Source organism: Ixodes scapularis, unplaced genomic scaffold (assembly GCF_016920785.2).
Source record: "Ixodes scapularis isolate PalLabHiFi unplaced genomic scaffold, ASM1692078v2 PGA_scaffold0__279_contigs__length_252992795, whole genome shotgun sequence".
NCBI lineage: Eukaryota > Metazoa > Arthropoda > Arachnida > Ixodida > Ixodidae > Ixodes > Ixodes scapularis.
The window spans coordinates 144,883,716-144,902,304 of NW_024609835.1; the positions used below are offsets into that span (position 1 = coordinate 144,883,716).

The 18,589-nt window shown below is 48.4% G+C and overlaps 2 protein-coding genes across 2 annotated transcripts in view; both read left to right on the forward strand.

Moving 5' to 3' along the window:
- The window catches only part of LOC8042302, a 117,191-nt gene extending 99,560 nt beyond the window's left edge, over positions 1 to 17,631 (forward strand). The window contains exon 14 of the mRNA XM_042293135.1: positions 17,341 to 17,631. Within this exon, the coding sequence (XP_042149069.1) occupies positions 17,341 to 17,631 (291 nt within the window). The remainder of the gene's footprint in view (positions 1 to 17,340) is intronic.
- On the forward strand, positions 17,631 to 18,155 carry LOC120848673. The gene has a single exon (XM_040220691.1). It carries the CDS (start codon positions 17,631 to 17,633, stop codon positions 18,153 to 18,155), a length of 525 nt encoding a protein of 174 aa, XP_040076625.1.
- The last annotated feature ends 434 nt before the right edge of the window (positions 18,156 to 18,589 follow it).

Genomic DNA, 18,589 nt, shown 5'->3' on the forward strand with positions numbered 1-18,589 from the left:
GTTGTTTTTCCCATTCCGTTTGTGTTCCGTCAGTCTATCATTTAGACATCTCGATGTCTCACCTACGTATTTAAATCCACACTCTAAAGAAATCACATAAACCACAGAATTCTCACACGGTACCGACTTTTCGCGATGTGCCTTCTGGCAAACTTCCTGTTTCGATTCAATAGGTGCAAGTTTGCATAACTTAAATTCGAATGTGAACACTGTTTCTACGCCAAACTTATTAGCCGACGCTTTTGTGTTATGGGAAATATCGTGAAAATACGGTAGAGCAACTCGTTGGTTCCTCACACTTGGTTCATCCCGCTTGTGTCTGATTTGAATAGAAAGTTGTCGTTTTAGAAGAGTTTCCTCATACCCCGCGTCCTCCAGTCTTCCCCATTGTCGTGTTAAAGCTTGTCTCATGAAATGGGTACATGACCTTTTTAGCGCATTAACAATTAATGATTTCGCAACTCCCGGCCTAACAATTTTAGAGTGACAACTTTGTTTGGGAAGCACCGGTTTAGCCATCTCCTTACCATATTCCCAACCTAAGCCATTTTTCACCTGAATGCGCAAGTCCAAAAACTGAAACATGTTCTTCTCTGGTTTTTCTAATGTGAAATTCAAATCCGGGGCCGTTGACCTAATTAGCTTTTCAAGATTCTCCGATTTTCCTTTTTCAAACGTGCAGACAAAAATATCATCTACATATCTTCTCATGAAGCCCACGTTAGGTGACAACTCAATCATCCTGTCAAACAACACTCTATCCAAACTGTTGAGGTATATCTCAGCTAACAACGGAGCGACCAACCAGCCTATGCATACACCTTCTTTCTGGATGTATTTTAGATTATTGTGTTCAAGGACTGTTGACTTTAAATAGAGATCCAACACTGTAAGGAAGCTTTCCACTGTTACGCCCGATTCTGATTGAAACTTTACCAGATACAACTCTAGCACCTCCTTCTTTTCCAGAGAATAATATAAATCTTTTATGTCCATGGAGAATACCGAACTCTTCCTCCCATGGTTGTGTTCCAAGATCTGAATAAGTTCTTCTGTGTTTCTCAGCAATAAGGATTTGTCAAAACTGATATGACCTAACCCATGCTGCAGAAATGTAGACACAACTTTTTGCCACGTTTCGTTTTTGTTTACAACCACTCTAAGAGGCATCTCCAAGAAACAATACTATGGCCCTGGTTCCGGCTGTCAGCAGTGTCTAGTATTGTTTCTTTGGACTAAGTGAGTTGTTAGAGGAAACGCATCTTTCAAGGCCAAACCCTTCCTTTGTGTTCAGTAGTGATTCACCTACGTTCGCCGGGTGGCGGTGGTTATGCTAGATAGTGACCTTTTGTGCGAGTGTTTCGCAGACGGGGTCATGGGAGATAAGAGAAGGCTTACCCAAATTTCATTGTCCTCTTGTCATATATTGTTTTTGTAAAGACGCCGTTGGAGTTGTGGTATATAAGTCGTGTACAAAAAAAAACTTTGCAGCTGAGTTTGAGATGTCGCCTCCTCTTTTTCTACCTTCTGTTGTGTTCTCTTTTCTGCCCCAGTCTCAGGTTTACAATCATGTTCAACGTCCACGAGCTCGCCTGCACTCTGACTATTTTTTAGTTAATCGTACCTGAAGCAGGCTTAATCCCCTTTTCTTATGAATCCACTCTTCCTTCGTCGTCTTCTATACTCATTTTTCAAGCATACATGGTACTGGACAAGTTGGCACTTCGTTTGGCGGAACTGGAAGCAGACGTCGCGTACTATGGACTTTCGTTGCGGAAAAACTTCATCGACCCTGCGCAGTTCAGACATCTATCAACAAGTGGTTTATCTTGGAGCTCAACGAAGAACATTATCAAGATCTACAGGTAAGGAGCCACCTGGAAAATACAAGAACTCTACACGACGTGCAACAGACTTTGGGACCTCCTCTTAGGAATGGGCTACAGGCGTCGCAAGGAGTTGCAGCACTGGGACAACATCAAGAAGGCACAGTTCCACAGGATATGGTATGTCAAAAGAACGCAAGTCTTGAACTCAGTTAAGATAACGAAGAGGAGCGAGAATTGTTTGCCATTGGTATGGCGTAGTGCTCAGTGTGTGTCGGGATCCCGTTTAAATATAGTCAACCCGTGTAACGTTTCGATTTTAGGAAGAACGGAAAGTTTTTTTATCCAAGGGACCTAAATTTTGTCTCAATGTGAGGCCTTGCAGACTCGATGTATTTTCCGGTGTTCAAAACGTTGCGCGCTTGGTAGGTTATGATGAAAAGACGGCTTTTGTGGATCAGACGGTGGGGAGATTAGATAAAATCTGGGGAGATATGTACCCGAAAGAAAAAAGGAATTTTAAGGATGTAAACACGGTCAAGAATGATATAGATTCCCGGTCGTTGAAATTACTCCAAACAGAGAAAACGGGGAGGTTTGGTATCCTCCCGATGAAAGAATTTCAAAACAAAGCTGAAAATGCCATGAGTTCAAGGACTGGAACGGAAAGTTGGCAAAGATAAGAAGGGATATATGCACAGTGTTAAAGGAAGAAGATAAGGAGCAAGTTGCCAAAAGCATAATGAGTCAATCCAAATTGCACCTATGTTTGAAAGTTTTCATAAAGGACCATAAAGTGGAAATGCCTCTTAGAGTGGTTGTAAACGAAAACGGAACGTGGCAAAAAGTTGTGTCTAAGTTTCTGCAGCATGGGTTAGGTCAGGTCAGTTTGGACAAATCCTTATCGCTGAGAAACACAGAACTTATTCAAATCTTGGACCACGACCATGGGAAGAAGAGTTCCGTATTCTGCATAGATATAAAATATTTACTTTATTCTCTGGAAAACAAGAGGTTGATGAACGCCGTGAAGGAGGTGCTAGAGTTGAATCTGGTAAAGTTTCAATCATAATCGTGCGTAACAGTGGAAAGCTTCCTTACCGTGTTGGACCTCTATTTAAAGTCAACACTCCTTGAATACAATAATCGAAAATACATCCAGAAAGAAGGTGTATGCATATGCTCGTCTGTCGCTCCATTGTTAGCTGAGATATACCTCAACAGTGTGGATAGTGTTGTTTGACAGGATGATTGAGTTGTCACCTAACGTGGGCTTCATGAGAAGATATGTAGATTATATTTGTGTCTCCACGTTTGAAGAAAAAAAATCGGAGTATCTTGAAAAGCTAATTAGGTCAATGGCCCCGGATTTGAATTTCACATGTTGCAGTTTTTGCACTTGCGCATTCAGGTGAAAACTGGCTTATGTTGGAAATATGGTAAGAAGATCGCTAAACCGGTGCTTCCCAAAGAAAGTTGTCACTCTAAAATTGTTAGGGCGGAAGTTGCAAAATCATTAATTGGTAATGCGCTAAAAAGGTCATGTACCCGTTTGATGAGTCAAGCTTTACAAAGACAATGGGGAAGACTGGAGGACGCAGGTTATGAGGAAACTTTTCTAAAACGACAACATTCTATTCAAATCAGAGACAAGCGGGATGAACAAAGTGTGAGGAACTGACGAGTTGCTATACCGTATTTTCACGATATTTCCCATAACATAAAAGCGTCGGCGAAAAAGTTTGGTGTAGAAACAGTGTTCACATTCGATTTTAAGTTATGCAAACTTACACCTTTTGAATCAAAACAGGAAGTTTGCCAGAAGGCACATCGCGAAAAGTCGGTACCGTGTGTGAATTCTGTGGTTTATGAGATTCCTTTGGAGTGTGGATTTAAATACGTAGGTCAGACGTCGAGATATCTAAATGATAAACTGACGGAACACAAACGGAGTGTGAAAAACAACGTGTCCAATTCCGAGCTAGCCAGGCACCTTCTAGAGTGTAATAATTGTAAAGCCAACTGGTCGGAAACGGAAGTAATTCACAAAGAACGTAATGATATGAAACGTGTAGTTGAAGAAACGAATCGTGCAAAAACGTCTGGCAACTGTATAAGTCAGGCGTCATTGCAGTTTGGGGACGAATGTAAACAATTTGACGCTTGTAAAGTTTTTTTCTTTTTTTTCGTACTAGCGGTGGTATATGTGTATATACGCTTGGACTTGTTCGAGAAAGTCGCAATGTTTGGCCAATTGTGGTTCGTTGTGGGAGGGCAATGTCGTTCTCAGTCTTGGAGATGGCCCGGGTTTCGGCTGCTAGCAGTGTCTAGTGTTGTTTCTTTGGACTAAGTGAGTTGTTAGAGGAAACGCATCTTTGAAGGTCAAACCCTTTCTTTGTGTTCAGTAGTGATTCACCTACGTTCGCCGGGTGGCGGTGGTTATGCAAGAATGTGACCCTTTGTGTGAGTGTTTCGCAGACGAGGTCAAGGGAGATAAGAGAAGGTTTACCCAAATTTCATTGTCCTCTTGTCATATATATATATATATATATATATATATTTTTTTTTTTTTTTGTAGAGACGGCGTTGGGGTTGTGGTATATAAGGTGTGTACGAAATAAATTTTGCAGCTGAGTTGCCTTCTCTTTTTCTACCTTCTGTCGTGTTCTCTTTTCTGCCCAGTCTCAGGTTTACAATCATGTTCAGGTTTCCACGCTCTCGCCGATAAGGGTTGGTTGCGAGGGTTCCAGGTCACCTAAAATGTCCTGATAAAATAAACCGCCATTGGACATGGCCGGGTTGTCCGCGTCATCCAGGATATTCAATTAGGGTCTTGAGAGCTCGGGTGGACGCTGACAGTTTGATACAAGGGAAGCTTCATTCACCACGCTCTCGAGGGAGGCTGAGCGCGGGGCGAGCTACTAAAGCCGTCTTGCCTGCCCTAAAAATGCGCACGAGAGAAGAGCGCGCTTGGCGAATAAACGGAGGGGGCGGTGAAGCCACGCGCGCGGCATACCAGAGCTGTCATCGAAACACTGACAGTGTCAAGTTACGCCGTACGGCCATTGGGAAAGCATATTGTCACGAGTGGTGACTAAAAACAATAAATAAACAGGAAGAAATAAACGTTTAATGTGGCGAACTTGTGCCAAAAATAAAAGGGTACAAAAGATAACAACAGAGCGTCCCGGGCGTCGAAGTCGGCGTAATTGCAGAGTCGAACGCTGGGGCGAGACTGAATGCAGATCGTCACGCGGAGCCCCTTATGTACACGTGTGGGCTTTTGGAATAATCGGCGTAGAAGGTTTGGCATTCCGACCTCGAACAAGCGACATGGTTTTCGAATTTACCAGAACATTACTTTACAGAGTCAACAAAACTGCGCTTCCGCGGCCAGGAATCGAACCCTGGATTTCAGCGTGGAAAGCAAGCGCGATAACCGTTAGGCCATGCGCGCGCTACCTACTTGACCAGCTGTGCGCGCGGCAATATACCCTGGCTCCTCCTACGCGCGAGTTTAGGTCGCGCTAAAGCGCAGACCACGTCTTGCGTGCCACACCGTCTCCATACAAAGTCACCCCCAAGATTTTGACAGCTACGTCAACGGGGAGCGGGAAGAGATCTCGCGGGCGATCGCCAATGCATACAATCTTGGACTTGGTGGAGTTCAGCTCTGCGCCGGACAAAGCCACTTAGGTCGCGAAAGCCTGAAGCGCCCCTAGAACACTGTCGCCATCACGGGTAAAGAGCGTCCCATCGTCAGCGTACGCGGTCGCCTTGACCTGACCCGTACCCCGGAGCTGTAGGCCACAAACGATTGAGGCTCCCTCAAGTCCGTGAATGAAAGGTTCTAAGCTGAGCACAAGCAGGATTGGGGATAGAGGGCACCCTTGATGAACGCCCCGCGTAACCGGGAAACATGCGGCCGGGACTGCCTCGACAAACAGTTCGCTTTGCATACCGTTGAGGAGACAGACACTCGAACCAAGAAATGCCTTCGGAGATAATCCAAAAGCGGCCAGCACCCTGAAAAGATATTTGTGTTCCACTCGATTGAAGGAGTTGGCCTTATCAAGGTGTACTAGCAGACCACCTGCCTCTCGGGCTCGTGTGTACTCCACAAGGTCCCGCGTTAGGGCGACAAGGGAATGTATTGTGCGACCCGGAACCCAGCATCTGTGACACAGATTAATAAATCCTGGGAGTACGGTTTGCATCCGCAACGAAAGAACACTGATCAGAAGTTTGTAGTCCACGTTCCCCAACGTAATTGGGCGCGAGGTACCCGGGTCATCAGGGCTTCCCCCCTTCTTGGGAAGAAGGACAATTCGACCAAGCCGGAAGGATGGTGGAAGGCATTGTTTCCCAAAGAAAACCCATATAACGACGCAAAAAATCGCAAAGAACAGGCCAAAAAGTCTTATAGAATTCTGCTGGGAGACCGTCCGGCCCTGGCGCCGAGACGCTTTCCTACGGGAAAGGAAGTGTTGAAGCTTCACCAGGCTAGGGGTTTGTCTTATCTTCTGCTTGTGCGAAAGCCCTGAAGTGGGAGGCGAGGGTTGGAAAGCGGACTACGTCTGGGGAGGTGGAACAGAGGCAGGGCGCGACCAGGGCGAGCTATGGCCTGGCTGCTGAGCCCGCTGGGTGTATCGCAGGACTTCGGGATGTGTCGCTTAATAACGGTTCACCCAAGAAACCGTGGGAGCCGTTGTACCATTGCGGAGCCGGCACTGGTGGCTTTGCTAAGTTGTGCCAAGTATGTTCGCATAAGAGAGGTGGTAGCACCACCTCTGCACACAATGCGTATGCAGACAATCCTATCCTGAAGGAGCGCTCGACGGTCTGCTCGAAGATGCTGCCCCTGCGTGGAGCATAAACCCTCCACCTGCCCTTGAGTTGATCCCATGTGGCGGGAGACGGGCGCATTCCAACAAATTGTTTTATCAGGTTGGACAGCTTCGTCTTGGTGGATTAATCGCGCTAGACTAGAACATCCAGACGCCAAGGTCGCATGCCACTCGCTTTGGGATTGGCTAAAGAAAGAGCGACGATGACGGGGATGATCTGACACGCGAACCGAAGTCGGCGGAAAATTCCCCGCGGTGCATGACGTCACCGACGTGGTCAACCGATGCGAAACGTAAACGCGATCCAAGTGGCAGCTGGTCCTGCCGTCGCTCCAAGTGGATTGAAAACTGGCGCCATGAAGGAAATACTGCGCATCCTCAAACTCGAAATGATGCACCATTCTCTGCAATTCACGTCCATAGCAAACTGCAAGCTGATCGTCCCATTCCCGGGCCCTGGATGTCTGTCATCGAGTGCAAACCGCAATCAAAATCCCCCCCCCCCCCCCCAAAAAAAAAAAAAAAAAAAAAATGAAGCAAGGGCACCCTTCGAGAAGATGAACATCGAGGTTGTTAGAAAAGGAATGAGAAAAAGCTTGGTTCGCGGGAGCATAAATGTTAACACTCCTGTGGTGCTTTATGCCCCAAAAACAAATTAAAAAAGAAAAACAAAAAAAAAAAACGAATTACCCGATTTTCCGTGTAAAACAAATAGGAGAAATGACGCAGCAGTTGATGGTTCAAACCTACAATATCTACGCCGCTGCGATGTGAAAGAAGAAAAGACATCACAGAAAAAGCAGCATCAAACTCTACAGCCTCACGTCGGCTGGAGAAATGTGTTTCCTAAAGGACGAAGATAACACCAGGGGTGCTATGTTGCGCTTTTTAAACTCCCAGGAGACTAGGGAGAGGGAAGTGACGTCCACGACACAGCAAACGCAGATTGGGTGTTGATTTCGTTTTCTTCTGTCAACATCCAATCTGCATTTGCTGTGTCGTTGACGTCACTTCCCTCTTCCAAGTCTCCTGGGAGTGCGAAAAGCGCAACATAGCAGCCCAGGATCGCTAGGTTGGACATTTGAGAAAAGGTACATGGAAGTGACGTAATAGAAAGGACGAACGTATCCTAGCAACACTCACGTGGCGGCTCTGCCCACTTTGACGCCGCTACGTCATCGCAAACTTGACACCTGTCACCCGTTTGAGCGACGTTCGGAGCCAACCCCCGACGAGCGGAAGGAGCTACGCATTCCGTGAGGCGTCCCTACGCGCAGGATACAGGGTAGGATTTACTACGACGCGGGGAGCTGTTCCTGCGTTTAGCGAAGGAACGGCAACCAATCCTGTGCGTCGCTGGTCGTCGCATCTGTTCTATTACAGGTAAAAGTATTAAAAAACAATCAAAAGCTGTTGTGCGTTGTTAAAACAAACCGATTTTTTGTGTCCTTTTGCAATACATTTAAGAATTAATTGGAGAGAAAGTTGTTCCAATATTATGCGGGATATGCGCTACGCGCCTTCTTCAAACCAAGATGTCGAACCACGAGGAGCCGGGAGTGCCGGGGGCAGCGGAGGGGTCGGCGGAACCAACGGGGAGCGCGCGAGTGACGGCTGCTTTAGTCAGAAACAAGTTTTTTTATCTTTCGAGAACTTGCTATTGCTGTGCTCAAATAAGAATGTTTGGCGCAACATCTGTGATAATTCTTTCAAAGTGGTCCAGTGTTTATATGGTGGTATGCTAGTCAGAGAATATATATATATTTTTTTTCCTTTCGAAATTTAACTATTGTGCTCAAATAAGACCAGAGTGTTCAACAAGATATTTGTGATATATACTTCAGATTGCCCAATTATTTACATGGTTCCAGTCGATGCTCAGTTTTACTTCGAAGAATAAAATATTACATTCCATTTTATCACACTTTTATTCATGAAGTCACAGGTTTTTCTTAAGAAATAAAGCAATTTAAAAAAAAAAAATTACATGTGCACTGTCTTGAGAGAACACAATCACCTAACTTTGATGAAGTACCATAAAAGAGATAGTAAAATGGAGCAGAAGGCAAGACGCTTTGAAACATTTGTAAATTGAAACAATGTCCATGACAACAATATCCCTGGTTCAATCAGCAACTAAGAAAGCAATCTCTGCAAAAGCAAGCATTTCTTTCTAGAGGTAGTCTAAATTAATTCTGCTCATAAAAATAAAAAAAGGCTGTATCGATTTCACCGCGATGCACTCGACACGTATCCGGAGGCAGCACGCTGGCTGTGCGACGAACTTCACAAGGTGTAGGAGCTGAAGAGAGTATGTAGCTTGTGGACGGCCATGACTGTGGAGCAGGAAGCGAAGTGTGCACTTTACGGCTTCCACGGGGAGGGCTTCACTGAGGGCAAGGATGTGACGGGGTCCTTGGTGGTCAGGACCTCAGTCGTTGTGGCGAGAGGCTTCCTGTCGCTGGCGGCGTCCATGCTGGGCACCACAGCGGCGAGGGCGCTGAGGGGCTTCCCGACGGCGACAAGGCGCTGCCTCGGAGCCTTCCCCCTGTCCGAGAGACCGACCGGAAGGCCGACCGGAGAGCCGGCAGGAGCCAGCCTCTCGGGAGCCGACGCTGACCTCTCCGAGCTCGGCTCAGAACCGTCCGAGCTCGGCTCAGACTCCAACTCTGACTCCTCAGGGTCGGAGACTGACTCCGGTTCTGGCTCGCTCGATGCAAGGCAGATGTTGTAGAGCACTGCACATGCCGAAATAATGGCGGTGGCTGTTGAAGGGTGGTAATACAGAGCCCGGTGCCTTTGCAGACACCGGAATCTGTTTTTCAACAACCCGATGCAGCGCTCCACGACAGACCTGATCGAGGAATGCGCCTTATTAAACCGGCCGCAAGCGGTGGAGGTCGCGTGGTTCCCGGGGACAGAGGTGATGAGCCAAGGCTCCAAGAGGTAGCCGCTGTCACCTGCACATGTAGAGAATGGAACATATTACATTCTTTACTTTTTAAAATGAAAGGCAAGAAAACAGCAAAAACCGCTGTGTGCAACTATGTCAATTATAATGTAACTTAAGTGTGATTTGAAAGTGTGTTAATATTTCTGCACTACAGTATCAGTTTACATTATGATTAATTAGCACCAGCTTACCTGCAAACTCCCTGTTATTTCATGTAACTATGTGTTTTCCTGGTGGGTTGTATGGGATGTGTGCACGATTCCTTAGGGGTGCTGTGTTGTATGCAAGTGCATTATGAGGCCCTAGCATCCGACAGATAAAAGATCTGTTGGTTTTGGGAGTGTGGCCGTGACCTTAGGCACGGGCAGAGCAGAACACGCTGGCCTTGTCTTTGGCAAGCAAGGGGATAAGGCGCCAGTTCGACGAACCTCTTTCCTAATCCTCGGTGGAGTTGGAGATGAGGAAAAGAGAGGGGGTGGTTAGATTCGAAAGGAGTCAGGTCCTGTTGGGACACAGAGGGTCTAATAGGAGGAGCTATATAGGCAGACCGAAGAAGAAGGGTCAGGGAAAAGAATCCAGTGTGTGGGACAGAGACGACCCGAGGACAGATTTGGCGAGCCCCAAGTGGCCAAGGAGGAATTGATCCCATTCCGTACAAACTAACGACCGTCAAAGCGGCCAGGCGAGCCCCCAAGGATCAGTGAAAGAGCTCCAACTTCATGCAAAATCCAACCAGCAAGAGGGTACAGGCAGACAGTAACAGTGAGTGGGCCGAACCGGACAGCGACTCGCACTGCGGTCGCATGCCTTGCGTAGTCTATCACTGTCGTGAGATTGGTGTAGTGTGGCTTTCGTAGCCTGCAGAGTGTGAGAGTTATGTGGACATAAACAGAGATTAATGGCCAAACTTTGGGTGTTGTCTCACTTCAAGGAATTCCAGCAACTGTGTCTGTGTGCCTCACAACAAGCACAGTACGTGTGGTACTGTGACTTTCAAGCAGTGGGAGCCACCGTGTGCGTAAAGAATGGATTTAGTATGCTCACCAAGCAGGAACCGGCCGTCGCGTGGCAGGTGCCCTTGCTCGAGTTGGTTTCGGAGCCAGGAAAATTGCCACACGAAGGAGTCATGCACCGACCCAGGATACTGTGGGTCGATGCACATTATCCGGCAGTCGGCGTCACACACCTGAAAGTGAGAGAGATATTGACATGTAATTACCTGAATCCACAAGTAGTAGATTGTACTTATGGTTCACAAAGCAGTCGCGATTTCAGAACCTTTTAAGTTATTTTGTCTGACACATGCATGTCAACACACCTTCCTGGATGCAAGGTACAATTAACTACCTTGAAACAAAAATAATGTGCTTTTGTTTTACGGAAGCTTGCACGTTTTAACAGACAAGTATTATTTTTGGCAGAAGCGTCTCACGGCTCACATGCTACGTAGAGCACACGCTCGCGCAGTCGTGAGACCCCACAGCCCGCAGTCATAAAACGGCATACTTAAACCGTATCGGCAATACGTTTTTTTGTTTTTTTTTCTAGAGATTTGGGGCGCGTTTTGACAACGTAACATGAGTGTACTTACCACCATCACGTTGAGGGCGTAGAAGTACTTGCGGCACCAGTACGCCGCCTTCGTGACGGTGGGGTCGTTCTTGGACGGGCCGACGATGGAGACCATGGTCCCGTCCACGCAACCGATGACGCCGGGTATCCTGCCGAGCAGCCTGAAGCCCTTCTCCGCGTCGAACCTCTCGCTCGGCGTCTCTGGGAAGTGGATCCAGCCACGCTGGACCCCGAGACGACGCACGATAGCGACGGACACGGCGCGGAACGCAACACTGACTGTCTTCTGGTCCCGCGCTACGTGTTCGTCGCTCGCCACCATGCATGCCTTGGAAGCTCCCCGTGCCGTAGAAGCGCAGTGCACACAACACTTGAAGCTCCACAGTCATGACCGTCCACGAGGTACGGACTCTCCTCACCTCCGGTTCCTCGCGAAGATCGTCGCACAACCACCGCACCACAATCTTGGGCAAACGGTATTACTTCCGAAAGATCTCCTCCGGGAGCTCGAATGCGTCGCGGTGTTTCCGATACAGCCTTTCTGGCGAAAAAAAAAAAGCTCTATTAAAGGGATACTGAACCAAGGAATTTAGTGTCCATAATAAGTGGCGCACGCTCTTTCCACGAGCCAGCAGCCGCCGGTGTGCGAGAGTACACGCAACGAAAATGACGTCAAAGACCTCCATTCGCACTTAAAAGGCTTCGGGCCAAAGGAGAATGAAGACAAGTTTTTCTTCTACATAGTGGTGTCTGGTGTAAAAAGAGGCGATTAATTGGTCCAACAAGCACGTAGCTTTCACTTCTAGAGATGAAAGTCTGTCTTTATTCTACTTTGGCACAAAACCCATGCATTTCACTGTCCACTTAAGCGCGAATGGAGGTCTTTGACGTCATTTTCGTTGCGTGTGCTCGCGCACAGCGGCGGCTGCTGGCTCATGGAAAGAACGTGCGCCACTTATTATGGGCACTGAATTCTTTGGTTCAGTATCCCTTTAAAGAAAAAGTCGAATTGACGAGACGGCGACGCCTCGCCGCCGAAAACATGCTGCCATTGACACTTAGTTCCGAGCAAGTACTTTTTGAAACGTACTCGGTACAAAACGAAACGTCATTTTTGTTGTCACGTCCGGTAGCCGACTCCGCCCAGTTTTGCCGACTCCGCCCACATTTTTCTAGGGAAATTACGTCATTTTTGCTTCCAACCAATCAGACGTGATGACGTCACTTCGGTGTACTAAAAAAAGGAACATGTACAATGTCGAGCTAATGGCGAATTCCACTTGGCGTTTTGGAGCGCGCCGGGATCAGTCGACCAGATCCGGATTGGAGCACAAGATCCGAACGGGGTCGCGCCGCCTACGGATCCCCAGTGGAACATGACCACTGCTCCGGGATCGGCGGATGCCTTCCCGTCATTCAACTGCCCGGGAATCCCCTTTTCGCGGCCGCCGCGGTCGTTTCGAAGACGTTTTCGCAATCGCGGTGCTAACACGTGCTCGACGCACGAGTGGCAGGAATGGCTCAGGCGCTTCTAGCAAAGATTGCCGGAATGCCCGTAGCGCCTGAAAATACCTTCTCTTCTCCTCCCTGGAAAACGAACCGGCTGTCGAGCCAATGGGTAAGTAAACATCCATTACGAATTCTTCTGATGTCAAGACAATCTAGGAGCCCAGCCCGCGACGTGCTTCTTCTTCTTCTAAGGCGACATGCCCCACGAGAAAAGAAGTCACGTGTGTGCGCCGAGGACTGGCCCGGCTGGCTTCAGGTTAAATCTGCCGAAATCGTGGGAGCGACTTTTCTCGTGGCGAATTCCACGGGTCGTTTTGGAAGCGCGCCGGGATTGACTCTTCCGGAGCGAGCCTATTTCACCGGGAGATCGGGATCGAGACGAACGTGTTCCACTGGTCGTTTTGGATTACCTCCCGCTCTAGATCTCGATCTGGATCCGGGAAAAGTCGCTCCCCCGATTTTGGCGGATTCAAACGGAAGCTAGCCGGGTCAGCCCTCGGCGCACACACGTGACGTCCTTTCTCGCGGGCATCTCGCCTGGGGTGCTATTCTGGTCACAAACGGTCACGTTCGTGTTTCTCGAAAACTCCTCCCCCCTACGAACCGCGCGCTCCTATTGGCCACAGCCGGCGTGATAATTCCACGCGGTTCCCATGGGAACGTTCGCGAAACACGAAAGCAACCGTTTTCCGTAACTGTCGCTCTTCGAGTTCGGACCGTGACGACAAAGTGACGTATGACCACGTCCGACCTACGTAGCACATAGCGGAAGTCGCGTCACTAGATTAACTGCGGTATTACTCGACACACCCTACTCTGTTTCACTATGAGTGCGAGCTAGTGCGGGTGTAGGAGCTACAAGAACGTGCTCCGGGCTTTCAACGTCCCTGTCGAGTAGGCGCGCTTGCGCAGTGCAAGCCAACGTTCGTGCCAGATCGTTCGGGGTGATGCGCTCGTGCTTTTAACCTCTCTTTCTATTGCACGAAGGGGAACAAGCTTTGGGCAGGATTCTAGAGCGTAGAAAATGGCGGCGATGCTTGTTGCTCAACGATGGCTCGACCAACGCGTACAATGACGGGTTTTCCGCGAACACCCGGTTGCCTTCGCGATGCACGACGACTGTTTCTGACGACAATACCGCTTGTCGAAAAGCACCGTGTGATCGCAGTGTGACAACGAGAGACGGCGACGATGAGAGATGATGACCGTCGAGCAGCAGCAGCTACTAATTGAATCGCACTGAGATTTTTCGCAACGGGGAACTACAAGGGCGTGGTTGCCTCCGATGATCACATAGCTAATGCCCAGTGGATGGTGATCAGAGCCGTGACGGCCGTCGTGAGTATCGCTGTCAACCGGCTGGGAAGAGGCGGTTGGGTCGACAAAACCCCGGACCGAGGAAGCTGAGGCATGTGCGAAAGAAGGCTTTCGTCGCCACCATGACAAGCACACCGACGTCGTCGGGTGCGTTGACTAAACTTAGACTCTAACTAAACCTTCGTCACCGTCATCATCGGTCTGAAGGAGACCGTCACCATTCTGAAGGACTCCAACACTTTGCCGCAAAACACCATTTTGCCATTAACAACATGGTGGTAAGTTGACGTTTAAACTTCAGGGTTTCTACCGCTTCGAAGTTAGTGCACACTTAGTACCTATGTCTTCAGTTGACAATTTGTTGCGGTCTGTAGCTACTGTCAATCACGCAATAAAATCTGGATGGGTTGCTGATGGCATTTTGTTGTATCAATTAGATATTTTACCTTTTCACGCCAAGCTGCTGGAATTGCAAGTCAGTCATCGGAAAGTCATAAGAACACTTTTCGATGCCCTGCAATAAACTACGAACAGGTCTGTCCTAAAATGAATCGTGACTTGTCTAGACAGCAGCAGTTTAGTCTGACAGAGTATGGTAACATTGTTACCCACTGTAGACGAGAAATTTAGCCAGTGTCTTGTGGATGGTTGTCATCTTCGTGACCAAGAAAAAAAAATAAAAATAGAATTTTCCTACATTCAACACACATGTGTTAAATGTAAAGGTTATTATAGCAATTAAATAGATTGTCGTTTCAAAAGTGACAGTAACTCATTGAAATTAAAGAGTAGCGTGTGAGCTGGATTTTTGAAATTTGCCTTTGACGCAGAGCATATACGCACTGTTAACTTATCACCATCAAGCATAAACGACAAGCGGAGGCAGAGTAGATGTGTGAAGGAAAAGCGAGTATATGTACTAAAGAAAGAACTGCTACGTAACGTGAAGAATGTCAGCAACTATCTTGCCCTTGTGGTACGAGCTCAGTGGCTATGCACTTGCTTATAGCAGCCTGTGAATGTAGGATGCTCCCCTTATGTGGCAAAGCCAGAGGGGGGGGGGGGGGGGGGCGGGGCAAGGGGGGGGGGATTTATGGGGCTTCGCTCCTTCCCTCCCCAAATCCGGCGGGCCCTAGAATATACACACAAATTCCGACACCATCCCCCCCGCACCCCAAGTCATGAACATCCCAGCCACCTCAACCCCCCTCCATCCTCACCCCCTTAGAAGTTCCTGGCTACGCCACTACTATCAACAGCACTCAATAGATAGTCAACATTATCAAGATAAACGAAATTTATTTTATTTTATGCACCATATAGGAAGTGTTTTTGTGTTTATATGCATGCAGCCAAAGCACACACTGTAGAAAACACTTGTGTGAAGCCTGCGTTCACAATGCAGTCCCCGTCAAACTTTCAAGGCGTTAACGAATTCCACAAATTAAATTTTCAACGAAACGAATTCGTTTTGCAAAACGCTGGCAAACTTACTTTGCGTTTTACATCATTCACCTTTGTCGTCCGATGAATCAGTAGTCAGCACTACACAAACCTCAATGAGCTTGTCGTTTGTTTTCTTGCCGTTGGGGCGATCGCTGGCGGTCGTGGCGGCGGCAAAATTCTTTCTCAGACCGTTGGCTGCTGCCTCCGTGCTCGCGGAAACGTGGTTCCCTTTGTGTCAAGATGAGGTTTTGAATCTTAATGCACGGCAACGCTGAATAAAGGTCTATTACCGTCTTCATAATCTCAGCAACGCTACCGTACGAGCCACAACACCACCACTTTCAAGCTTCATAACACCGGCACAAATAGAAGCCAAGTCTTGCATCTCGCCAAGCGTTACATCGGAGACGTTAAACGCCAGCTCAGTGTGCTCTTCGACCCGGTCCTGCCGCCGAATGGGCTCATCCAACAGCACGAAAGTATTCGTGTGCGCGTTGATCAAGTGACCGATCGCATGTCAAACCCCAGCCGCGGTCGATCCAACGAGCATCGCGGCCATGTTCTTTCGAGTTTAACTCGCCAAGGGTACGGTTGTCGAGTTAAAACAATGCAAATAGTCCCGTGCATTCTTGTTCTTACGTCATTTTGTCGTCACAACCCGAACTCGAAAAATGACTGTTAGCGGCAAACAGAGGCTTTCTATAAGTCGGTTACAGGTTAAGAAAAAAGCTGGAGCTCCGCCCACAAGCGTAAAGCGCCGCTTGAAATGCCTACGCCGTCAAAGAAAATAGCTCCCTAGCAACGCCGTTTTATCCCTCTCAAAGAAACGTCTTCTAGGCCAATACATAAATAATTTAGTTTATTCACGATACTTAAAGAAGTTGAGATACGTTATTGTCCACGTACGGGTTCAGTATTAATGGACAGGGGTCATGTCTAATGTTCCGCCTTCTAACTGACTTCCTGTCTAAATAGCTGTCTGAACTTCTGTCTTCCAGTGGTTTCGGTTTCGGTAGTCGAGAACCAGACTTTTTTGAAAAACTAAAAAAAAAGAAAGGACATTATTATTTCGTAACTAATGCAAATTACCTTATTTTTCTTAGTTTTATATACTTCATAGATGAATAGTGTATGTTTAGTTGATTTGTTGAATAGAAACTCTTTTGTGTTTCCGGTTTCGACGAATTCGCGATTTGGAAAGTCGTTCTCCGGTTGTGTGTTCCACATGTTTTCCGTCATGGATCCCAACGAGGAAGCTGCGGAAAGTGATTCTTCGGATTCTTCTTGGTCGAGAGACCTACCGTCTACGCCAAAACGCTGGTTCAAGAAGCACGAGAGCGGCCACATCTTGAACAGCGGCCAACGAGAGCTCCTTCTTAACATGTACGTTCAATGGGGTATACGGAGCCCGACCTCGACGTGATTGAGGCCTGCAAGGCAGTCAGCAAACTGGCAGGTGTCAGCGTGTCCAGTGTGCTTGCAATCAAGAAGGAGGCAAGTGCGAATGATGGGCAACTCGCGTCACCCTCTCGGAAGCGGCCAACAAATGCAGGCAAGAAGCGGCGTGCTGCCAAGTACGGTGACCTCGTGCTGTGTGCCTTAAGATCGTGTGTGCATCGGTTTTTTTTCGCCGGAACGAGATGCCCACGGTTGAAAAGATAGCAGCCGAGTTCCGCACAAGCCCAGAACTCCCCTCGCTGCAGGCGTGGACCGTGCGTCGTCTCCTTCTTGACATTGGCTTCAGGCGAGAAAGGAGGGCTCGAAACTCGCTCATGGTCGAGCGAGACGACATCGTCGCTTGGCAGCAGGCGTACCTGCGGGACATCACGCGTCACAGGCAAGAGGGCGCCAGATTTTTTACCTCGACGAGACGTGGGTGACGGCCGGGCACACTGCCTCGACGGTGTGGGTGGACAGCACTGTGACCTCGTCCCACGACGCCTTCATGCGAGGTCTCACAACGGGCCTGAAACAGCCGTCGGGGAAGGGCCAGCGCCTCATCGTTACGCATATCGGCAGCGAAGATGGATTTGTCCCTGGGTGCCTGGACGTCTTCCGCGGCAAAAAAACCGGCGACTACCACGAGGAAATGGAGGGCCCTCGGTTCGAAAAGTGGTTCGACGATGTCCTCCAAAAACTGCCGAGGGGCGTGTCATCGTAATGGACAATGCCCCGTATCATTCCCGGCGGTTAGAGGCGGTGCCGACGAACAGTTCCCGGAAGGAGCTCATCCAGGGCTGGCTCACGTCGAAAGGTATTGCTTGGGACGCCAAGATGCTGAAGAGGCAGCTCCTTGAGATCGTGTCGTCGGTCAAGCCGCAGTACGTGAAGTACCGTGTGGACACTGCTGCAGAAAGGGCTGGTTGCACAGTGGTCAGGCTTCCACCCTACCACTCTGAGTTCAACCCAATTGAACTCATCTGGGCACAGATCAAGAATCGTGTCGCAGCCCGAAACACAATGTTCAAGATTGGCGACGTTGAGAGACTCCTCAAAGAAGAAGCTGAGCATGTCACGGCTAGTAACTGGTGCAACGCTGTGAGGCATGTCGTCGAAATGGAAGAAAGCTTCAAACAAGGAGGAACGACAAGTGCTCACATCGAGCCAATCGTCATCGCTCTTAATGAAGGTGACACTTCTTCTGAGAGTGACATGTCCAGTGTGGGGCCCCTCGACGACCCGTGATGTCAACATCAAGGGGGATCAACCCTAAAAACAGAACGGTCCTTTTAAGGACCACTCATATGCTGTAAAATCAGATGCGTGTCGTACACGTCTCCCGTGTCTCATGTTGTTGACGTGATGTTGTGCTTCATTACCTCATTGCACTGGTCAAGGCTTTTTGAGGTCTTTAAGGTCTGCCTTACATATTCCACTGGGCCGTAAGTGAGCAGCATAGAGTTTCCAATCCCTCAGCACTGTTCCACTTTCTCGAATCGGCTGGCCCAAAGGCTTAGAAGGTGCAACTCAGAGCTTGGAGTTCCTCCATGCACCTCGACCAATTGGGTAACCGCCTGTGGTAAGCGCAGTTAGAACGGAAACGGAGAGTCCGTATTGATATCTGTATGGATATCACCCCAATTCACAAATTGTGCGGTGCAATAGGGAGGCTGAGCTTA

What these genes read in the sequence shown, in the direction of transcription:
- LOC120848673 (XM_040220691.1), top strand. Translation starts at nt 17,631, where the DNA reads ATGGACAATGCCCCGTATCATTCCCGGCGGTTAGAGGCGGTGCCGACG.